Source organism: Solanum pennellii, chromosome 1 (assembly GCF_001406875.1).
Source record: "Solanum pennellii chromosome 1, SPENNV200".
In the NCBI taxonomy this organism is placed as follows: Eukaryota; Viridiplantae; Streptophyta; class Magnoliopsida; order Solanales; family Solanaceae; genus Solanum; species Solanum pennellii.
The window spans coordinates 100,644,681-100,668,194 of record NC_028637.1 but is presented as its reverse complement, the minus strand read 5'-3'; the positions used below and the strand labels follow the sequence as shown (position 1 = coordinate 100,668,194).

Below are 23,514 nucleotides of genomic sequence, written 5' to 3'. Positions count from 1 at the left end.
TTTTAACAAAAAAACGTTTTTGGGAAATATTTCATTTCTTACGTCAATCCTCCCCTCCCCCCTGTCAAAATTATTTAATTTTTTAAAAAAATTCCTGGATCAAGTCATGGGTCAAAAGTCTGGATTAGGTCCTGGGTTAAATCTCAGAGTCGAAATTTAAAATGGTTATTCGGGTCTTGTCCTAGTTTGGATCGTCCTGGTTGATTTTCAGATCAAAAATTATTTTCTAAGGAGTATTTTTTAATCTAAATCCAAAAATAAAAGATACTTTTCTGGAGAACATTTTTTATTCACCAACCAAGCACTAGACAATATTTTCTACTCACCAACCAAACATGAAAAAATAAGTTAGAAATCCACTTGTTTTCAAAAAAAAACATCACATTTTCCTTCATACCAAACACACCCTAGAGGAAAACCAAATTATCAAACTTCGGTAGTGAAAAAAGGTAAATGAGAGAGATAATAACCTGCAAATTTCTGTCAAGTATGAGAAATAACCAAAACCTCAAAAATATATCTACCCTCAGAATATCGATCATCGCTATCTGAAAAGTGTACACTTACTTCATACTAAGTCTACTGGATGCAGAAGATTATACAAACACAAGTTTTCACACTCCATTTACTAACCATAGTATCAACTTCAGACGATAGAAGGGATTAAAGATAACTTATATGAATCAGCGGCCACCACTTCATTCCAAGTATTCCTATTCTTTCACAGTTTCACCTATAGTTATTTCAATCATTCGAACAACATTTCGCACAGCTTTGGCGAATGAAGCAACTACCCACTAAATAATAATGTGGATCCAATAGGAACATCTCTTCCTGCTTCTTAACAAAATACAAGCAAGAAGATGGACACAAGTCGTTCAAGCCAAATTAATAACTCAAATTATTCAACTTACAGACGGAAATGAGACAAGTTTTTTGTTACTGCAGAGTATATTTCAGACGATAGGTCCCTACTCCTCAGCTGCTTCCTCCCCTCTATCTTCCACCCCCAACCACCTACCATATTTTGACAATTTACCAATGAGCTTCTACAGCAATCCTTCTCCTGCCAATAACAGAAAAAAATGCAAGTACAATACAAGCAACAGAGGGGAAAAACCAATATTTCATGGAAAACAAATGTGATACAAACTACAAAGGGGGTTTTATTTAGGAAATACATTTGGTACTATAACCCAAAGCTCATAAATTTCGAGAACAGGCTATTTTATATAACAGAAGATAACTTACGGAGCTCATCAATTGAGATACTGCTGATACTTTCACCACCTTTTATAAGCCGAATCCTCCCTGTGAAAAATTGTATAACATCAGAAAACATGATGTTTTTATCATCTGTTTCACTGACAAAGCAGTTTTTATATGATAATACAGCAGTAGCACTAGGAGCCATGCATAGCAATAGTAATATTACTTAAAATTTGCAGTATATTTTTGCGTCAGTTATCTCAGATCAACAAAACTATCAGTTTACCAGATACAGAAAGAACCTAAAACAGAATAACATATAGCACATTTACTCCCACTGACTCGATTTCAATGTTATGCTTTCCATTTTACTTGTGCCAATTTGAACACCACTAAATAGAATCCCGCCACAGATTAATGGTATAGTTCATAGTTGATTCACACTTTCACAAAAAAAAACCCACACCATAGAGAACCTCTCCTTGTGATTGGGATGAGGTGGATGCCTCTCAGCTGGGAGGAGGGGGCAATTGTTTTCTCTTTTCAACTTAAATTCTTTCTTTCATAAGGAACTTAAAAGGATCCTACATTTACTGTTTTCCTAGTACTATATTAGTGTCTCTGTCATCATACTATAAATTAGAACTGATTTCACTCTAATTTTAATAGAATGAGAGCAAATGAACTTGAATTCGAAATCTGGGTTGAGGTCCAATTTCCCAAAATGTAAGGGAGTAGTAATAAGTTCTACTAATTTGACCGGATCTTACTTTGGTTACTAATGTTGGTGATAAGCCCAACCGTTAAGGTTTTGGAAGTACAGATCCCCCCTCCACCCCTACCCCACTCCACACCCTCTCTTTTTTGTGGGTACTAATCTTCGGAGTCCAGGATATAGGTGTGGTAGACCGAGATGCTATTTCATCGAACATTAATGATTAGTACCGAACTAATGAGGCACAATTCAAACGTACAGGAGTGGGATCTCAATAGTTGCTCCCCAAACCTAAAACTTTGTACATTTTGTTCATCTTGCTAACAGACCTCATATACTCCAGTTTCTAAGTATAATCTATGAGCCTTGGGTTTTGCATCATTTTGTTACTCTTCTGACAATGCATTCCGGGGTTTAGCCTTCTTTGATTGAATTTAGCGATTATAAAAGTATGAGTCTTCTAATTAACTATATCTTACTCTACAACTTGCTTATTAAAGCTTATGAACAGGGGAAAAGATAGATAATAAAATTGCACCTCTAACTCGTAAGACAGCCTCTCAAGTTAATCCTCCTTCTATTCAAAAACTTCAGTAAACCATAAAAAATTTCACAACACCTTTGAATATATAAAACATCCAAACTTTTAAGATATAGTAGTTCTTTGAAGCTAAAACATTATTTTGATTTTTTCCTCACAGAGAAAACACAATTAGTTGAAATCATTCGTTCAACAAATAATAGTAAAACATGCAAGTCCGATAAAAAGCTTCAAAATATGTTATTCAATTATCTGTTTTTCAATGAAATCATCAAATGAAATGGGGTGCAAGGACTGCCATTCAATACCAACATCTTCAAATATGACAAACCAGAGGGGCTCATAATAAACATAACAACGTACCATCTCTGCGCACACAAATTTCTGGTATGCTTTTAATTTCGCCGCTGAGACTATCATTATAGACTCTGGTTTCAATATCACCCTCAATGTAGACTGAGGAGCTGATAGAACATATATATTAGAGAATATAATGGAATTAAATTGTGAATTATTGNGGGGGGGGAGGGGGGGAGGTGCTTACTTTTTAGTAAGTTGCTGAACGGAGTATTGCCCAAGCATTTCATTATGCACCGCGATCCTATGCCACTGTCCAGGTTTAGGCAAGTCTTTGTCTTGTGGGATTCTCTGATCGAACATGCCACCTGTTCCAACTGTGAAAATAGTGACACTCCGTCCATTTCTCAGTATCTTCTGCACAGGAGATTGCCCGACTTTGCCACATATAATAGCCTGTCAAAAACAAAAATGCTGTCTTTAAGTTGGTCTATCAATTATCCCCCAAAAACAAAACAGACAAAAAATTAAAAAGATAAATTATGCCACCATCCTTGACATTTTTGGTTAAAAATTAAAATAGATGATCTAACTTCCTTTATGTGGAAATGGTTTTGGAGTTATGAGATCTCACAAAAAAGAACTTATTCAGAAAGTGATAAAGAAATGGATTTTGGGCCTAACTCAACCCCGAAGCTATCTCTTGAGGGGAGGATTGCCCAAGACCATATAAAGAGACCATGTACTACTTAACACACCTATGTGGGACTCAAGCGCCCCCACACGCCTAAGACGTACATCTGGAGTGCATACGATATAACAGTGGGGTGGGGGGTGCAGCAACATCGGAAATAATGAATCAGGATGGGCCACCAAAAGCAAGCTCATGAAGGGAGGAGTTGCCCAAGAGAGACCAAGTACCCCTTAACCAACTGATGAGTGACTCCAACAGAAATCACATATCAATTTACAGATTCAACTAAAATAGCTTCATTCTCAACCAAGTTCTCAACAACTTCTACCAAAAGGTTGTGCTCACCCAAGCCTCATTCCACACATGGAATCACTTGAAACAATTCAGCAGCCTCACAATGATAAGAAAGGAGACAAAGGTTCAGTGCAATAAGATAATTATAAAACTAAAATATCTAAAGAACAGCCTCGAAAATTGCTCAACAAACTAACATTAACTGATACAAACATATTGTTAGCCTTCGTATCATTCTTTCCTGTACAAGTATTGCAATTATTATTCAATCTTCAATATGCTTATAGGGCTTTAAACAAGAACATATATATATATATACCTTGTGCACACCCCGAAAATTCCAACCCTTTCTGGGGTCCACACCTTGCAGCTGCAGATTAGGTTTTTCTGGAAGAAAATCACTATCATCAATATCTACAGCTTCATTATTACTTGCAGGCTCATCATCATCACTACGATATGTACCAGTTGAATAGCACAACCTAGAGGTTCCTTGCACACCCATCACTGTAATATGCAATAAAACAATCGGAATGATAAGGAAAACATATTTTTTTTACAATATGCCCACCATTTGTTCACTGAAATGCCTCAATCAATATGACCAGAATTAAAAGAACAGCTCTAATACAATGAAATTGATTGTTATACAAAGGAAGAACCTGGTCTGGCGGTTGGAGAACAGCGCAAAAATTTAACAAGTTTAGCAGCCATTGAATTCATTTTGCAGTGAACGGAACTCAGCCACGGAGAATTAGGGGACAAGGAGGGTTTTAGCGCTATTTTACCATCTAATACGGGTCGGGTTTGCACCCGAGTTATAAGTTTTTGTTTTTTTTTCTTCTCAAAAATGGTCTGTTTGTGAATTTGAATATCAATTTTCTTTAATTACATTTTTCCTACTCGTGTATAAAAAATATTAATAAAAAGCCATTTTGTTCAATAATGAGTATTTTTAAGTGGTGCAGATAGCCGTGGCGACAATAATAAGCATTAAATTCAAATCGTAATTGATTCGAATTTTAATTTTTCTTGATTATAATTTATTGAAAAATATTTAATAAAGTTCAATTAAAAATTAATTGAACTCGATCTAGCTGAGAGCCTTAGACATAAACCTATTTCAGGCAACATAAATTAACTTTGTTAATGGAATGGTCATCTTCCAAGAACATCACACAACCATTTCTCAAAAGCCCAAAAAGCATTATTACATGCATAACATCATTGATGCAAAATAATCTTGCCTTATTTCACTATGATATTATCGTTCTTCATTCATGAGCCATAATATTAAATTTGTAGTTGCTATAGATGCTCCATACAGACTTTTAACAACTATATTTTAAACAAAGTAAAGTTTGTGGACTCTTTTTTGCATAATTGTGAAATCGGATGTTATTTGTTTAACCACCCCTTAAAGACTGAAACAGCAATTCAACAGTTGGAAAGAAAATGGGACTAGAGGTTATTTTCTAATGTTGTGAAATAAGCAATTACGTTCTGGTGAGTTTGATGAGAAAACATGTAACCAACTTTATCCCTTAATTACCCTATACATGCTATAATAATTTTACTAACATAACCTTCTATAAAAAGATAATTGAGGGCATTCCTGGAAAAAAAGTTAAGCATATGAATAGGGCACTTGACATAATCCCACTACCCACGTCCATTAAAAACAAAAAAGATAGGAGCAACAATAACAATGAAGAGAAAAGAAAAAAACCCCAAGTCTAGTAAATACTATTGGGATATTGTGTTTGCCAAGAGAAAAGCAAAATTCTAAATGGACAAGGCAAGTTTTCATAGTACTGGAAGATTGAAGAATCCTAGCTCCCTCCTAAGGTATATACAAATCAATGGCTTTGCCATGTCCATGCAACAAAAGGTGAGAGTGAGATTACCCAAGTTGCTTGTTGTCAACAACCCTATGCAAAAAACTGAAAAGGGGAAAAAGAAGAAGATCAAATGGACTAAACCTGCAGGAATTGGTTCAATTTTCCGTAATGCTTCTCGCAACAACAAACCGTTGCAAAGGGACTCTTCAAGCTTTAACAATGACGGGCATGGTGATGCTGATGGTTTGGATGAATGCATGGAAGAAAGGGATCAACTGATCGTCTCCAGGAATAAAGGCAACATGGTGGAAGATTCAGTGGAACGGCTAACACTGAGTAAGTCATGTTCATTCAAGAAGATACTGAGGATCTTAGACACAAAGGGGAAGCCATTAAAAGTGAATGAAGAACAGAATTCAGAAACATCAACTGGCAGTAGAAAGCAACCACGGATTTTACCCCGAAATCTCCCAAGGCTGTTCGAGTTCAGGTTCAGAAAGAGGATTGGATTTTGCTTCACCAACTGGAAGACCAACAAAGCAGCAGATCCTGGAACAGACTTTGAAGGTGCAGACTATGGTGCTGTTACTAATGCAGAGACTCAGGAAATGTCAAAAACCTTTAACTGGGCATCAATCAAGAGGCAGAAAGCTTGTTACTGCATCATCAGAAGAGTGAAAGCCATACACAAGAGAGTGGTGAAACAGAAGAGAGTGTGCAAACATGAGGATGAGGAAGACGAAGAGAAAGTTGAACTGGAATTATGCAAGAAAAGGATACTCATGGGAGGAAAATGTCGACCACTTAGTGCATCTGGCAGCCTTCACTACGATCAGAATGGCAATCTGTTACCAGAACTTCCATATCAAGAAATGTAACCATTTATCAATTGATAGCGTGAAGCTCATTTTAGGTAGTGTAAGCTCTTTCACCCTGTATTTCAGCTTGTCCTGTACATTTGTGAAGCCAAGGCCTTATTGTAATTGGCATCTGTAAAGAATACAACTGTCTACTTCCTTTTACACTCCAGTGTGTGCTTTCTGAGACTGTAGGGGGATTTAACTGCAGAGCTGCATCATAGCTGTGAGCAAGTTTGAACATCCAAGTTTTCATTATTATGGAGCTAAGCACATGTAAACTCATAAAGAGAACCCAAATGATATAAATTTGTACCAATATTTTAGCATCAGATTATAATACTAGTGAAAAACAAGGTGCAAAGAATTTGCAAGCAGTAAGAATGCAGAGCACAAAACTGCAGCTTCAAGTAGTAGATTATTAGTACACTAAAAGAGTGAAATGAAAAGTAAGTAAAGGTGCTACAAGGGCAAAAGACATCACCAAACATATCGAAAACTACAAATGCAGATGTACATGTTCATAGCTTCAAAGGCTTTAACCCCAGCGATGCTCTAAGCCTGTTGGCTTCTGCAATCTCTGGATCAGGATGATCTGTTCCATCATCTTTCTTTTCTTTCTTCTCTTTCTTTTCCTTCTTCTTCTTAGGTTCATCCCGAGCAGGACTAGCACTACCGCGACCATGCCTTTTACGACGATCGTCCTCCCGATCTTTACGGTCTCTGCTTCTACTTCTGCTCCTAGAATAACTCCTGCGTCGTCCACGATCACGTCTATCACGTTCCCTATCCCTTTCTCGATCCCTCTCACGACCATAGTCCTTATCATCCCTGAGGCGATGACGGTCCCTGTCTCTATCTCGGTCTCTGTCCCTGTCTCTGTCACGTCTGCCACGTTCCCTATCATAATCACGATCTCTGTCATAGTCTCTATCATAATCTCGATCTCTGTCATAGTCTCTATCATAATCTCGATCTCTGTCATAGTCACGATCCCTGAAAGTGAAGGAATAGAAGCTCAAATAAAAAAATAAAGAGAATCCCACAACAAAGAAAAAGGCATAAGCTGAATCATGCTGTAAATCAAAAAAAGAATGCTCTAATTACAATATTACAATACCACTACACTGCAGAAAATGTTAAATCACAGAGTAATTCGATATAAGATCCTCCTACTGCTCCGTTAATATAACATAATAAATAGCCAAACAAATCACATTACTGTCAACTGAAACAATTGGATAGTAGAAATGTATGATCTATCATACTTCTCAACTGCACACTGTCAGTGCAGAGAAACCTGGCAAGATCACAAATTTTTAATATAGGAAACTGTGCTAGTCACCAAACGGCCTAAAATGCCATATTGGTTGAAGGCTTGAAGCATGTGAAGTGTGTGCTTTGTGTATTAATTCCAGAGTGTCTCTGGGTACTTCAACAATCAGCTTCCACTCGAACAGTAATCAACTTACAATAAAGTGTAAAGAAAATTTCACTCTACCAAGTCTAAGTCATGGTGACCTTCAACACTGAGGGACACCACCCAAACAGAGTCCCCAAAAACAGGAGTTTGACAAGCTACAATTTTGCTTAAGGATTTCGAAGTAATTAAAATCATATGCAATGATGCAGATGCTCTGGAATGAACATTGGGTACCAGTAACAACTGGAGATGGGTACACTCCATATCTAATAGGGGTCTTTGTGTTTGTAGGACCCATCCATGTCATTTCCACTTCACAAGAGAGAGTTGTGAGGTAAATGAAGAATTCAAACCTCAACACATAATAAATGAAGAGAAGACACAACAGATGATTGAAATCTACCTGTGTCTGTGACTGTCTCGTCTTCTATCCCGATCTCTCTCCCTAGCTGGACTTCCCCCACGGTAATAATCCTGCATTATCATAAATCAATAACCAGAAACGAGCCTTTGAATTAATGAAGTTGATTATAAACTAAGCACGTCAAAAATCAACCTTTTCATGCTCATCGTCTAATCCAGTGGCAAGTTGTTCATCCTCATCCTTCTCCTCTTCCTCTTCAAAGTCATCTTCCAACGCACTTCTCCGAGGTTCCAGCTGTTTATTCTGTTCCAATATCCATCTGTGGCAACACATCATACATGGGAGATTAAATGAACAGAGCACATAAAGAGTATAGAAGAAACAAAGAATTAGAAGTACATGCACAGCAAAATATTTTGGGGGCAATAAAAAAGCTCAGATTAAGATCTAACAGCACCAACACTCGCAAAAAGAAAAAACTGCAGAAGAAACACCGAACAAAATAGACAATTAACGGCAGGTCCAGTGTTTTGGACGGGGAAAGGCGACAAAGGCCTGCCTCACCACGCGGCGAGGCGCTCGCCTTTTTTAATCGAGGCGTCAACTAATATTAAAAATTAAATATGTTGAATTCAATCAATTCCCTGTTTATGGACAAATGAATAAATAATTATAGAAGAATTAATTTTTTTAAAAAAATCATAGGAGGTAGCAGTAAGCAGTGAACAAAGGAAAAAATTAGAGCAGTGAAGGATTAGAAGAGACGAAAGAACACAGCAGTCAGCAGTGAAGGAAAAAAAACAGAGCGACTCGTGTATCTCAAGAAGAACTGAAAAGATCAAACGAAGAAGAAAAAGAAGAGGTATACCTCACTGCAGCAACTCGGAGATGATGGAGGAGTCGACTGTCAAGGAGAAGAGACGCGACGCGAGGGGAAGAGGAGCACTGGAGCAGCAACTAGACGTGAGGGGAAGAGGAGTCGGGGAGAAGAGATTGCGACTGGAGCAGCAATTAGATGGAAGTTTGAAAATAGAAAACAAACCCTAATTTTGACTAACATTATTAACTCAAATTTTTTAAAATTTTAAAACAAAAAAGGCGCCGCCATTAGGTCGCCATATCTCGCCTTTTCCGGATCACCTCGCCTCGCCTCGCGCCTTAGGCGATGAGGCGCTCGCCATTCACAAAACTGGGCGGGTCACTGACGGATTCTCAATTATAAAAAAAAAGAACATTAAGGAAGGGTTTTTTATTTCTTCAATTAATATTATTGTGATATAGACCATGTGTTTTTGGTTGATAATCATTTTCCTCTGTGTCATGATCTTGAGCACATTGACCCGTCAAACTTAACCAATACAATCTTGGCCTAGACCTACTAGGCATAATCCTTTACAAAATATAAACAAACAAAATCATAACAGCCTGCCTTTCCCATGGAAGCAGAGATTTATGTTTTGAACAAGGCAATCCAAACTGCGCAAGCTTAAGTAGAGGGCCAATTAAACCGACAACAAATTACACACTCTCATGAACAAAGTAAAGTCCGTATTCTCATTCAACCCACACAGGCTCAATTTGATATTCAGTAAATTAATCATGTAGTGTTTAGTTTTATGGTTGTCGGTAGGTGAACATAGGTGAACATATATTCGTAAGAGTATTCTCCAATTACCTCTAATTACGATAAAAAGGGCAAAAGACACAAATATATTCAAATAGACAAATACCTTTTCTTGATGCGGGGCAAAGCAATATCACAAGAGTAATCTGTTGTAAGAAGTTCATCTATATACTCATCCACATGTGTCAGTGCATACTCTAAACAAGAAAAGACAAGAAAAATTAGATCTCGTATCACAGTTTTAATCAAGTGATTAGATAAAATCAAGAAACCAAGAATACTTACGTCCATCAGCTGATTTACGCCTCAGCTTTCGATAATCATTGTAGAGAGGTTCAAGATATCGATATATATCAATATCCGTACCCGTAAGACGCAAATAGAAAGCCCCAAGAACTCGAACATACTTATAATCTTCGTTCTTGATGAACTCCACAACTATATCTTTTTCAGGCTGGATTTGGAGCATCTTCATTACAAGGCAAATGAATGGTGAAGGTTTCCGATTACCGCCGAATGTTCCACCGAGGTGATCAAGTTCCATGGCTTTGTCGACTAGTGTTTCTGCTGTCAACCCGAAACATTGTTCTTTCCAGTAGGTGTTTTGGTATATTTTGGACCTGAGGATCTTCTCCACCAGGTTCTGTGGGTTCGTTCCCCTAATGCTCTTCGCCAATGGATCGGTGCGATTCGCCATCTCTCTAACCCTAACCTTTTGCGATTTAGGGACAAACCCCCAAATATATGGAAAATGAAATAACAGATTGGACGCCTATTTATAATTGGGCCTGCGGTTTGTGTATATACCCAAAAAAAAAAGTGCGCATTTCACTTGTCCTCATTTAATATCTAATATCTTTCAATTATAAATATGCTCAAGTAAATATTTATTTCCCTGTATACTGCTAATGTAACCGAACGTTTCTTCCCTTTGTGTATTTGAGCAGAGAGTCTATTAGAAACAATCATCTTCACGGTAAAACTGTGTAGATATCTCTTTCCCCAGACTACATTTGTAAAATTACACTAGTCAAGATCGAATTATTGTTAGAAAAATAACAGATATACTATCAAAGCTTCATCCCAAATTTTACTTGGTCCTAGATATTTGATACATAATGTATTTAAAATGCCTCAGAGCTACTTGTTCTTCAAATGACAGAGAAAAAGAAACATAAAAGAATAAACAAAATGAGCCATCCAACACAACAGTTTTGGTGCGGCAATATATTTTAAGTTGGATACCTCCATCGATTGTGTTACAGTAGTAGTAATCAAGGGAGAATATCACTCATAACTATCGAGCAATCGAATACAAAATGCATCTAACAGAGACGAGAACTACCATAAAAATGATGAGATTTGATAGAGCAAGTTCTAAATTTCAAAATTACCATACACATGACCAAATAAAAGAAACCTTATTACAAAAGCTATTAGTATAAAATCGCAATCTACAATGCGGTACTAGACAAATACAGGACAAGCATTATATCATTAAAAAAGAAACACTGAACTGCCGAGAGAGAGAGAGAGTGTAGAGTATTGACATTCATTAACTGATCCTTTAAACTGAGCTATTTCCTGTGACATTCACCTTCAACCAAAAGCCAATGGCCGAACGGAGAACATCCCCTACTATTTTAACTATGGAGAAAAAATGATAAAAAAATGAAGAAAAAAACATAGAACAAAGTTTAGGAATCTCTCTAAAAGAGTAAGAGGTGTGCCATCATAAAGAGATGTGGACTAAAACCTATACTGATAAGATACACAAAAAGAATGTCACTGACAGAATACAATATGTTTCATCTTTGAACTTGGTCAGCAGCATGGTTGTTAGCCGTCGAAGAGGAGGCCACCCTGCCATTTAACATCCCATTATCAACAGGTGGACTTACGCCCCACTTCCCTTCGGATTCCAGTGGTTCAATCACTTTAACAGTTCCATCTGTCAACCCAACTGCAAATTGGCTGGGTTCTTGTGGATGTGCTGCAACTACTAACGGATACACAGATTGACTCCTGAGACATACCACACGTGCATTAGCCACAACTCTTTTAGTACAAACAACATCACAAGATGATGAGATCGGAACAAGTAAAATTAGTACATGAATCAACATCTTACGAAGTGCACGATAACACATTTTAACATGTTAGCTGAATGACAAAAAAAAAAAAAAGAAATTGGATTTGCATNCAACATCTTACGAAGTGCACGATAACACATTTTAACATGTTAGCTGAATGACAAAAAAAAAAAAGAAATTGGATTTGCACAAGTTTACATTGTAAGACAGATTCAAAAGACTGATGTTATATCTGTTCTTACCCAGTCAACACTGCCTGCGACAAATAAGCTGAGGGAGCAACACGACATCTAAGTCTTAGAGTATCGGCATCAAATACCCCGATGTTGCCATCAGAAAAGGAAGCATAAACTAGTTGACTGTTGCAAGAGTAAGCCGCATAGGTTATTGGAGCAGAAAGTGCATCTTGAGGGACCCACTGCAAGAAACAGAATCAATAAGAAAACAAACTTTTACATGTCCACAATTTGAGATTAGGGATTTGTTTTACCTGGCGAATTCTTTCCATCTTTGATGCATCATAAATTGCTAACTGTGTTTCATGGGATACTAGCAAGCGGACTTGGTCCGCATGGAACTGTACTCGAGTGTCACCACTAGGTGCTTTACCAGCAGGCAGCTGAATGGGAACTGATTTCCTCTTGTCCCATGAATCAATGCTCCATAAACAGAGCTGCAATGGTCAAGTTCCATACATAAGAAATAAGGTTATCTATAGCATGTCAAAGCATTAGAAGATGTGCACATGCTGTCATAAATTAAAACTAAATACAGAAACATAATTGGCATGTGCATTCAATTCCAGGCTTCAGGCCATGGATCTGTTCATTATCAAGTTCCAAAGGGGGGCAATAATTGTACAAATTCTACAGATTGACAACTTATCGTGATGTTCACAATCACATTTCAATTAAGACTGCTACACCTCATACGAAATAAGAAGTAACAAAGCAGTAGACACCCTCCCTCACCCCCACCTAAAAAAACAAAAAACTGAAGGTTGTGGCCTGTAAGAGAAAGCTAATTGGGAAGTCCACGTGTTGCATCCCTCCTTTAGCGGAAAGCTAATTGAATAAAATTTAGGTTCTATATAAAAGAAAAAGAACAGCAACTTACCTGAGCATCAGCACCTGATGAAACCAATATGTTGAGGTTGGTGGAGAAAGCAAGACCAGTAATGCGCTTCTGATGGCCTTTTAACTTGGATTTTACCTATGGGTCAAATGCAGTAAACATAAAAAATGGGTTAATTAACCAACTCACAGATGTCATTGAATATTGAAGTAGTTGAATAAATTACCTCATCAACCCTAACATTGTAAATGTGGATCGTTGAGTCCTCCATGCCAATGGCGATAATATTGTTATCTTGAGGATGGAATGCTAAGAAAGTTGAAGCCGGCGGAGGTGGCATAAATGTTGTCATTACCTATACATCTCAGTTATTATCATATTCCCAAATCAAACCACTCAAATAGTAAGTTAAAAAAACAGGACCCTCTTCTATAGATTTACCTTAAACGTCATCATATTGAACAGTGACACTTTCCCACCAGCAGCTGACATTACATAAGAGTCATTCTTTGAGAGAGCTATACAAGGAACAGCCTCTTCCAAATTGATACCTACAATATCGTTGGTCATAAGAAGACCACTGTTCGGTTGCCAATATTGTGGAACAACATTAGCAGTGGCCTTTAATAAGACACAAGACATTCCAAAAGTTAGTTTGTATAACATTTCTGAAAATAAATATGTAGCTAAGAGACAGTTATCAGTTAGTGTTTTACCTTGCCACTTGGATTTTGTTCATTGCGTGTCCACTTCCACAACTTTTGAGTACCATTCGAACCAAGTGCTAGAATACCAACACCAGAATTTGTATAAAGAAGCCTTGCAACCTAAACAGAAATGTCATTTAAATGATATAGTTACATGTGAATCACAAAATCCAGAACAAGTTCACACAAATTAGATAAGGCACCTTATTATTCGAATCTGAACTCTCAGGCATGGTAACCAGCCTGCATTGAGCTTGGTCTAAAATTTCCGTTAACTGCCAGGGTTTGGCCTTATCTGAAACTTCCTCCAATATTCTTGGTTTCTCCATGCTTCTGGGCACAGAATCAACTCCATTCTGCAAGGAAATGAAATAATATAAGAGGATAAATTCACTAAACTGATAAACAGATGATGTTTGAAGCTAAAATATGAGCTTATTTAACAAAACTGAGAAAGAAAAAAATTGAAATATTACATACAAGGATAGGAGACGGCCTGATAGGAGAGCTCCTTTCAACTTTACAATTGACAGGAGTAGCATTTGGAACAGAAGAGCCAGAACCCTGCTAAAAAGAACACAAGGAGATCTTTTTTACTTTGAACATAATAAAACTACGGTCAAAATAAGAGGGAGAAGCAAACAACCGTCAATACCTTAATAGCAGCTGCTTCAATGGGTGATCTTAGTGCTTCAAAAGGCGGGGCCTCAACTGTTCTCAAGGATCTCATACCAGCAGGGTTTCCCAGTATCTTAATCCCATTGTCAGCAGTAGTAACAGCAAGAAGATTCCCCTCCTTATTGAATCTCAAGCGTGGAAGACTCTGCAACAACCACCACAATTAAAGCCATCTTCAGAACATACAGAAAGTTCCAATTTATTTAGTAATTTTTCTTTTTTTTCAATTCCTTCTCTTTTTTGGTGTATCGTGAGGATGGTTGCTCAAATAATAACAATAGAACTGACACATAAGCACTGACCGGGAGACCACCATCAGCATCTATAGTTGTAAGAATATTTATATTGTCCATGTCCCAAAATTTTATCTGGCTATCTTCACCCACAGCCAAGAAGTGATTTTGAGTTGTGTCAAACTGCACAACACCAGCTGATTTCTTTCTAAACCCAGAATAAGTCCTCTTTATGGCTCCTTCACTTTCATTCCATTCCACAAGAAAAGAATCACCTTCTTTACCGGTTCCACAAGAGAACAATCTATAAGCATGAAAAATCAACATCAAAGAGTTAATAAGAGTCGGTGGAGGGTGGAGACAGAATACTCGTAAAGACCAACATACAGTAAGTAATGGATTCTCATGCAACCTACCTAGTTCCATCAGCACTATAAAGCATGGTGGTACACCAATGACCAGGAGCATCATAGTCAACTCGAGATCCCATATTGTCATACAGCCAAGCTTTTATTTTTCCATCTATAGCAGTAGAAAAAATGAACTGCATCCAGAATACAAAACAAGATGTTATTCGAGAGTGGCAAACACCATTACAAGGCAGGTAAACACCTGAAAATGCATCATTAATGCTTTAACGTCCTTCCATTTTCAATAGAGTTGCATCGAGTACAAATCATTTCTGTCTAAACATAAAACAAAAGGCTAATATGTTATATACATTTTCAGAATCATCAACAAATGTACAAATCATGACAGAATCTCTAAATGCACCTACACCTCATATAGACACTGCCTCCAATTGAGATAGGATGTACATTTGACGAATCTCATGGATCAATTTGCATAGAAGCCAATGATTGTATGTATTCATGCAGAATCAGACAAGTTCTCTGGTTTTCAGAAGAAGAATATGTCCTCCCTGAACTTTCTTGGAAATTATTACAACGTGATCAACCGAAACCCAATTAAGTTTTTCCCAGTTTCCACCAACAATAACTATTTATGCTATTTCCTAGACGGATGAATCAAGATAGAATGTCAAAAGTTGTATGATGGTGATAGCTGAGTAATAAAACAAAACCGCTTCCTAGTCATAAACAACCAGTTTTACTGACACAGTAGAAAGTAGGAAGAAAGCCAAGGAACGTTCCGTAGCAATAGCAATAAAAGATAGTTAGTTTTTACCCTATTTTGTAATAGTTAACGAATGTTTCCTAGCACTAGCAATAGTAAGCAGAACTCTACACCTACATTTTGAAAACTTTCCAACTACCAGCAGAGGAGGTTAGTGAAGTGTTAATCAATCCTGAAGCAATGACAAGCAACAAATGCAAGTTCTTCCATATTTAGAAATACCTGAATGCTCTCCTTCTGATGAGGGCATATGGAATATACAGGAGCTTCATGTCCTTCAAAATTAAACAGCTTTCTTCCTGTTATATCCCACACCTGTTTCAAATATTTCATTCAGCATTTTCGTAAACAAGTTTGTGATTCAAACTGAAATAATGACACTTCAGATGTTACCTTTATCAACTTATCATCTCCACATGTTACTATACATAACTGCTTGTTTGGATAAGCAAATGCTAAGTCATTAACACTCCCAGCATGGGCATCCATCTTAAATCACAAGAGTACAGGTAAGATTGAGTTAGAATTATAGCTTTTAAGTTCTCCACAACATATGGTTCAACTCATCAAAAGAAAAAGAAAGATAAAACAGAAAAATTTACCTCCAAATGCTGGCGCAAATCATTTGTTCCAACAGTGGCATACAGATGGACCAAATGCTTAGAGAATGCAACTCCTGCAATACAAAGTACAGTTATGAACGTCCACAAGAATGCGTATAATAACAAAATTAATGAAAGACACACACCAACGAAGGTCCCATCTGGACTCCAGGCAACACGGCTTACAGAAAATGGTGCATCTTTGGAAGCAGAAGCCTGTGGAAACTCTCAATTGTCAGGAGAGAAAAACAGTGTACTATACTGACATTCGAGAAATCTTAAAAACATCAAACCAGATACTCACCCACAGAACTACATATTTGTGAAGAGACTAAACTCTCAAATTATACAACTGAAGACTTTATTTTAACTTACAACTATATGCCAGATAAAAAGGCAACCATATTGAAGAAACAAATTAAAAATCCAAAATTGAATGTTTACTTTCACTTCCAGAGAATTAATTTTAAAAGAATTAAGTATTGATTAACCTGAAATGTCAGAGTACACGCTTGAACATCCCATATTTTAAATGCCTTCGCAACCAACTTCTCTCGTGTTGCTACTTCCCAGAGCGTTATTTCACCATTGGTGGATCCAACTGTTCAGCACACTCCATAAAGTTAAGAGGAAGAAGATATCTTAACAGCTATGACTCTTCTATTACTGCTGGTCCAAGCGGAATAGGCACGAGGACACAGCAAGAATAGGATACATGGACAGAAGATCTTAAACAGTAATATACCGAGCAGATATGTATGATGAGAAGGATGAAAGTCCATGCTAGTGACTGAGGATCCTTGAGGTAAAGTAAAAGCTACGGTCCTTGGTAAGTCATCAAGGGACCAAGAAGCTTGCTGACGAACTGTAGGATACGTAACCTGAAAGGCAAGAAAGATAAAACACATTTCATGAATTCGATATGATCTGAAATGATAATAATTTGAGGGTAAATCTGCAGGAGGAAAGAAAAAAGAAAATGCATCGTTTAAGAAAGATTCATCTTCCGCAGTACCTCCTCAACAGACTGTGCAGGTCGTAAACGTTTCATTAATTGCTCATGATCAGCACTCTGATAGTCAAGCATGCCTAATGTAGCTGGAGGTGTGAGGGGGCGCTTCAAAATTGAAACTGTTCAAGAGAGAAACATAGTCAGTAGAAGTGGAGAATATCATCTCTGGACCAAATACTCATAATGGTGTCAATTGTCTGCTCGACTGCTTCATGCCAAGCCAACTAACCCAAAGTATTCAAAGTTATAAATTGCAAGATCCAGAGCGTTTTATTCAGAAGGCGAGCAATCTTTTTCTCAAACACATCAATTTTGGACACTATTTATTAGTATCAGATTATTGATGAGGCATTTTGATCCTCAAGTAAACAAGAGCTACTATTCTCTGTTTTTTATAAAGTAGGTGAAAACAAGAGTTAGTATTCTTTCTTCCAGCCTACTTATTTGGTACTTCTTTACCAGAATATTTTACACGCATTCTCGAATAAATATTGAGAAATTTGCCAATATAATTACACAGTAAGTTCATGGAATTCTTTGACCTCTCAAAATATGAGTTGTTCTTTTTAAGTTTTAACAAATGTTTGAAGCATAATCAATGGTGTCCACCATCAGAAGCCAGGCCCCTATTTATTCAAAGAAAACTAATTAAAACTCACCTTGATTTGGTGGAACAGGCAGGGATGATGCTGTCACAACAGCAGCTTGGACGGATGAAGAAGCAGCGGCGTTTGCCATCCAACCTGCTAAAGCATTAGCATTTGCAGCAGCTGCTGCTGCAGGTGGAAAGGGCTACAAGCAACAAATTAAATACATGATTTGACCGAGTGAGACAAGCAATGACGTGGTCATTGGTCATTAAGTAATAAATAAGTCAAATCACCAAAAGTATCGTAACTAGAGTAACCACAAAGAATCATACCCCATGTGCACCAAGTGCTGTAAAAGCGGCAGGTTTTGCAATCGCTGCAGGAGGAAGATTAACGGGTGTAGGTGCAACAGCCCCATTTGGAGGAGTGCATGTATGATCTGTGAACAGAGTCTTAATGTCAGGGTTTGGCCTTGGGTTCTTGCAAAGCTGGTGCTGCCAGTTGAGACTGCAGAAAATACCAAAGTGAAAGATCAAATTAAAAGACATGATTCCAAGTTCAACTTCCAACATAAACAGCATCATGTTCAATTCTAAGTATACAGTTGATCTTTAGACAAATGCATCAAATGTATTAATCACAAGAAGTACACATGTAAGAAGACAGCACATCTAGGTTATCTTGCAATCTATAAACTAAGTCAAGTTATAGGAAAACAGACCATTTTATAAACTGGCACTCACTTCCGCTCATTGTACTTCAGAATCAAGGAACTCGAAAGCCAAAAAAGTAACAAGGTAATTGAGAATTTTCTTGTTAACAGGAAACAAAGAGAAGTGAAAGTCAAGACCAATGACATCCCACATGCATGTTTGTTGACTCAATTATGCACAAATTAGCATGGCTCATTCCTCTGTCGAGGAAAGGAGCTCCAATAGAGCCAATACAAAGTTCACAAATGCCAGGACTTAACCAAACAGTCAGCACTAAAATATCTTCTTTTTCTGTGACGTAAGAAAATAAATAAATGGGCAACAAATATAAGAACTGATACTATCCTTCTTGACAGATTAGTATCAGNGCTCCAATAGAGCCAATACAAAGTTCACAAATGCCAGGACTTAACCAAACAGTCAGCACTAAAAAATCTTCTTTTTCTGTGACGTAAGAAAATAAATAAATGGGCAACAAATATAAGAACTGATACTATCCTTCTTGACAGATTAGTATCAGAGAGATTCTTCACCTTTGATTGATTAATGTACGCAATCTTGAAGATCTCAGAGTCGGGAAGACGAGCTTTTCACGGAAAAGAGGATTTGCTTCAATCAACTTCTTCAGCTCTATCAACATTATGCTACGCGCTGTCTTGGTGTCACCATACTTCGAAAGCTGCTCGTTCTCTCTGAGACCAAATAACCAAAGTAAAATAGAAGGTCATAACTTGACTTAAATTGAACTGTTAAATCACATTTCAGGAAAGATAAATGTCAAGCATGGAAAAAGAAAAACTGCACAAACTGAAATAGTCATCCAACAAGCATTCAGCGCAGAACTCTCATTCACAGATAACCCATTGGCTCAAAAGAAATTCCAGCAACTCCATAATACGAAATATGTAACTTCGAAGAGCCTTAGATCTCAGGTAATCTACTGCTAACTATGCAGATAACACCAAATTCTGCATTTTGCCTCCCTCCAACTAAAAAATTTAGTCCAAATTTATTTCCGACTTGGTTCGCAAACAACAGAGAGAAAGAAAAACGCGACCAAAAAAATGAATCCCTGCAAGGCCAATAAGTAAATCACCTCATATATTACAACTTTATCTCCACATTATATATTATGAGGCGAATTATTGCAACTACAGTTCATTTATTAGTATTCCTAAATGAAGCAGAGGGAGCAAAAACAGAAACAATTGTGCATTTAGCCTCTTCCTTTAACTTCACGATGAGCTTTTTTGGCATATTTATCTACTCGCCTTTTCCTCCGAATATAAAAGCTTAATTGTTTATTCTGAAATCTTTGCCAGCTGAGCTACTACTATAATGAATTTAGTTATTAGGTTTGCATTATCATTAAGTTAAATCGTACAATTAATTTCCCAGTCTGGTTCAAGTTGAAGTATATGAACTTCCAACACTACAAAGAAATAGTCAACTTGTCTGGATTGCTTGCAGAGAGGTGTCAAGGACAGCCATGAGTCAAAGAACATGATCAAAACAGTAACAAATGGACTTGGATTTGGTCCTTCTCGACAGGTCTGCAAGCTGGGTCCAGGACGTTAGCAGTCATACCATGACCTTAGAAAAGAAATATATTCGACCAAACGAAGCAACATTTTAGCTTCCACCCAATGGGCCAATTTTCAAAATTTTATTCTATCTACACATTAGGACTGAATTAATAGTTCTAAAGAGCATTTACTAATGTCCAGAAATAAACTGGATTCCTGTTTCTCTGTTCTACTGCAATGAAAATTGTAGGCAGATATCAACTACTATTAAACAGCAGTCTACTTTTCTTGTGATATACCCAAGACTGAAAGAGAAACACTGAAACAGTAAATAGATCCCTCAACATTTCCAGAATCACAGAACTGAAACCAATGAGAATTTGAAGTCTAATTATGCCAAAAGTGATTTCTTCTTTCAACGTGGCTACGCATGGATATTCATTTCACATAACATGAGCAAAAACTACCTGAAATTGGTAAGCGTCAAGAGTTGAGTGATCTCTTTGTAAAGGTCCTCATTGAATGTAGAGAACACTTTCAAATCACTCACAAGAATCTCAACTGCCTTTGCCTTGTCTTGCCTGAAATAACAAGATGCCACACAAGAAGAAAAAAAAAGTTCAAATCAGAGCCCTACTACAGATATGAATGAATGGCAGTGTAAAGTAACAGTGTGGACATACTTATCAAGAGCTTCAAGATATTTCTGCTTTCTAATCTCAAAAAAGATTTTCATTGAATATCTGTTGTCGTCAACTTTGGTAAATCCGGACAAGTACTTCTCAACTTCGTCCCACTCACCTGCATGTACTTTCTCCTCAAAGTACTTCATATTGAAGAAAAATCCTGATTCTTGCTCTAGCCTGCAAATAAAATGACACATTTTTTTGCAGAGGTTAGACATTTTCAAGCACAGAAATTCATATAAACAGAGACAGTTGCTTGAATGTAAGGGAACTCTAAATTCTATTCTTACATCTATAAATTAACAATAAGAAGGAAATAAGATACTTAAACAGTAGAAAAGTTTTCATTCCCACTACACTGGAAAAATTGTTGTCAAACAGAAAAATAAAGCGAGAGATTCAAAACACCCTCACTTACACTTGATACTACTCCATCAAAATTTTCATTCCCCACAGACTGATAATTGATGTCAACAATAAACTTTAAAGAAAACATTGAACACATTGAATTGCACTTGATACTTAGCAAAGTTTTCATTCCTCACAAGTTGATAAATTGATGTCAACTAAATCAAACACTTAATAAACAGGAAAAACATAATGGTGCCAGAAAGTTCTCATTTTTCAAATCAAATCTTTTTACAAACTTTAAACCAACATCTTTTAATGACTTCACATTCATAGAAGCACTAAATAAATAACAACAAACAATTAAAAATGGTCATTTTTTCCTTACAGATTACTAGTACTGTCACTTAAGGCACATTAAATGTATCTCATTAACTCTGCACCAGAATTTACAACATTAAAAAAAAAATATATATATCTATATATATATATATAAAAAGCACAGTAGAAACAGCTACATCAAGTGGTTTTTCATTCCATTTATAGATAAATTACCAGAACAGCCCCAAAACTAAACACATAACTTATTTCTTTAGTTTTTTCACCTTCAAGAAATAAAAAGTTTTTTCACTTTCAACAACCAAGTAAAAATATTAAACCACTCACAAATAACATGACAATAAAATCAAAAAAAGAAAAAAATCAACACATAGATATGTGTGTGAGAGAGAAATAAACACAAAAGAAAAAATTAAAAAAATAAACCATACTTGTGAACGGACTCCTTAAATTTCTCCTCTTCTAGAAACTGGAGTATGAGGAACACCAATTCTCTGCTAAGAGAAGACATTTTTTCCAACTCTCTTCAAAACCCCCAAATCCAACAATCTCCGATTCCAGAACTCCACAGATCCAAGCCCTAGATATCCACACGCGCTACGATTTCTAGGGTTTCAGCTCCTCCTCTCTCACATAAACAATTAATAAATCAGTGCTTGATTTCCAAAGGCTGCCGAAGAAGAAAGAGAAATTATATATATATATATATATTTAGAGAGAGAAAGAATAGGTATATAGAGAGAGAGAGATAGAAAACGGGGAGGGATGGGTCTATTTGTAGTGGGGGAAAGAGAAGAGTAAAGAAGATGGAAAATGAGGTGGGTGGGGGAGGACTTGGTCTCGCTATCTTCGATGCGTTTAGCAGTAGCCTATCTTTTTTATACTGACCTATCAGTGATAAGATCCTGCACATATCATTTACGTTGATAAGTTGGTTGTGATAAGTATACTTGCTTATCAAGACAGACGGTTGTCCTTATTGATAAGTAGGATGTGACTGGACTTGCGGATTTGAAATGGGGAATTCAAATGCAGTTGAATATTCGAGTTGAATTACGATTTTCGTCGTGGGTTACGTGTGCTATTTTATGAGAATGGTACTCTTCTGGTTTTTCGGCGGCATTTAATTTACTCATCTAATTTATCACGATATATTGATTTTCTCCTTTTTGTTATATCGTGAGTTGGAATTAATTTTGGTCATGTCAGAGGAAAAAAAGTTTGTTTTGAAAATGAAGTAATGCAGCGCGTGTCCACGCGTTTGGTGAGATAAGGTGGGTCCTACTGTATTTTTGTCTCACTTGAGACATATGGTTCTTTCTAGTAATCAAGTCGCGTCATTTCTCAAAAGGCTTTTTAAGTTTTTCTTTCCATTTTTGCTTTTTTTAAATTAAAAAAAAAACCTAGGAGAAGAAAAACGAAAATAAATTCCAATTTTAAGTGAATACGGTAAAAAATCTCTATAAAGTAATACTCGATAAATTAATAATTTCTCTAAAACAATATTTTTTCTTCGATTCTTACTTGAGCCAAAGGGAAAAATCATCAATTTTGATAAGATAATATATTTTCAAATGACTCCATAAATATATATGATCCATTAATATTATAAATTAATAATTTTTTAGTAATACATTAAAATAATTTAGTAAAATACAATATTATTGTGTTAAGGTGTTTGTGGTAATCAAGGCGCTTAGATCTCTCAAAGGCTTTTAAAGTTTTTCTTTCCATTAAAAAACTACTCGGAGAAGAAAAAAGAAAATAAATTCCAATTTAAAGTGACTATAATACGAAAAAAAGTAATTTATTTATTATTTGAATCTCTTAAGGAACTCTAATTTTTTTTCTTCATAGTGACTCAAACTTCCCATTTTTGAATTGTAAAAAAAGGAATAATTAGTATCGGAGCAATTT

At 36.6% G+C, this 23,514-nt stretch overlaps 3 protein-coding genes across 8 annotated transcripts; all 3 read right to left on the bottom strand.

The window, feature by feature from the left end:
• Positions 1-624: 624 nt before the first annotated feature.
• On the bottom strand, positions 625-4,615 carry LOC107012388 (single-stranded DNA-binding protein, mitochondrial). 2 transcript variants are annotated; one of them, XM_015212228.2, is made up of 6 exons: positions 4,413-4,615; positions 4,070-4,257; positions 3,010-3,218; positions 2,829-2,929; positions 1,252-1,311; positions 625-1,017 (listed from the first exon to the last, which is right to left on the bottom strand). In XM_015212228.2, exons 1-6 carry the CDS (start codon positions 4,471-4,473, stop codon positions 911-913), a joined length of 726 nt encoding a protein of 241 aa, XP_015067714.1. In that variant the 5' UTR covers positions 4,474-4,615; the 3' UTR covers positions 625-910. The 2 variants fall into 2 exon arrangements, with proteins under 2 accessions (XP_015067714.1, XP_015067722.1); XM_015212236.2 differs by having other exon boundaries at positions 625-1,066; positions 4,413-4,609.
• A 2,110-nt stretch (positions 4,616-6,725) lies between these two features.
• LOC107008253 (pre-mRNA-splicing factor 38) lies at positions 6,726-10,620 on the bottom strand. 3 transcript variants are annotated; one of them, XM_015207205.2, is made up of 6 exons: positions 10,145-10,620; positions 9,966-10,056; positions 8,428-8,554; positions 8,275-8,345; positions 7,425-7,444; positions 6,726-7,394 (listed from the first exon to the last, which is right to left on the bottom strand). In XM_015207205.2, exons 1-6 carry the CDS (start codon positions 10,554-10,556, stop codon positions 6,970-6,972), a joined length of 1,146 nt encoding a protein of 381 aa, XP_015062691.1. In that variant the 5' UTR covers positions 10,557-10,620; the 3' UTR covers positions 6,726-6,969. The 3 variants fall into 3 exon arrangements, with proteins under 3 accessions (XP_015062691.1, XP_015062690.1, XP_015062689.1); XM_015207204.2 differs by lacking the exon at positions 7,425-7,444 and having other exon boundaries at positions 6,726-7,413; positions 8,274-8,345; positions 10,145-10,619; XM_015207203.2 differs by having other exon boundaries at positions 6,726-7,444; positions 10,145-10,619.
• A 641-nt stretch (positions 10,621-11,261) lies between these two features.
• Positions 11,262-22,377, bottom strand: LOC107004473 (topless-related protein 3). 3 transcript variants are annotated; one of them, XM_015202677.2, is made up of 25 exons: positions 22,029-22,376; positions 20,908-21,087; positions 20,692-20,805; positions 19,232-19,390; positions 18,318-18,492; positions 18,055-18,187; positions 17,399-17,514; positions 17,129-17,264; positions 16,875-16,984; positions 16,530-16,599; positions 16,384-16,457; positions 16,175-16,270; positions 16,004-16,096; positions 15,061-15,188; positions 14,714-14,948; positions 14,389-14,556; positions 14,214-14,300; positions 13,937-14,089; positions 13,743-13,853; positions 13,468-13,647; positions 13,253-13,381; positions 13,069-13,164; positions 12,443-12,625; positions 12,195-12,370; positions 11,262-11,884 (listed from the first exon to the last, which is right to left on the bottom strand). In XM_015202677.2, exons 1-25 carry the CDS (start codon positions 22,106-22,108, stop codon positions 11,668-11,670), a joined length of 3,399 nt encoding a protein of 1,132 aa, XP_015058163.1. In that variant the 5' UTR covers positions 22,109-22,376; the 3' UTR covers positions 11,262-11,667. The 3 variants fall into 3 exon arrangements, with proteins under 3 accessions (XP_015058163.1, XP_015058167.1, XP_015058158.1); XM_015202681.2 differs by having other exon boundaries at positions 14,214-14,297; positions 22,029-22,375; XM_015202672.2 differs by having other exon boundaries at positions 14,214-14,297; positions 16,384-16,599; positions 22,029-22,377.
• Between the last annotated feature and the right edge of the window lie 1,137 nt (positions 22,378-23,514).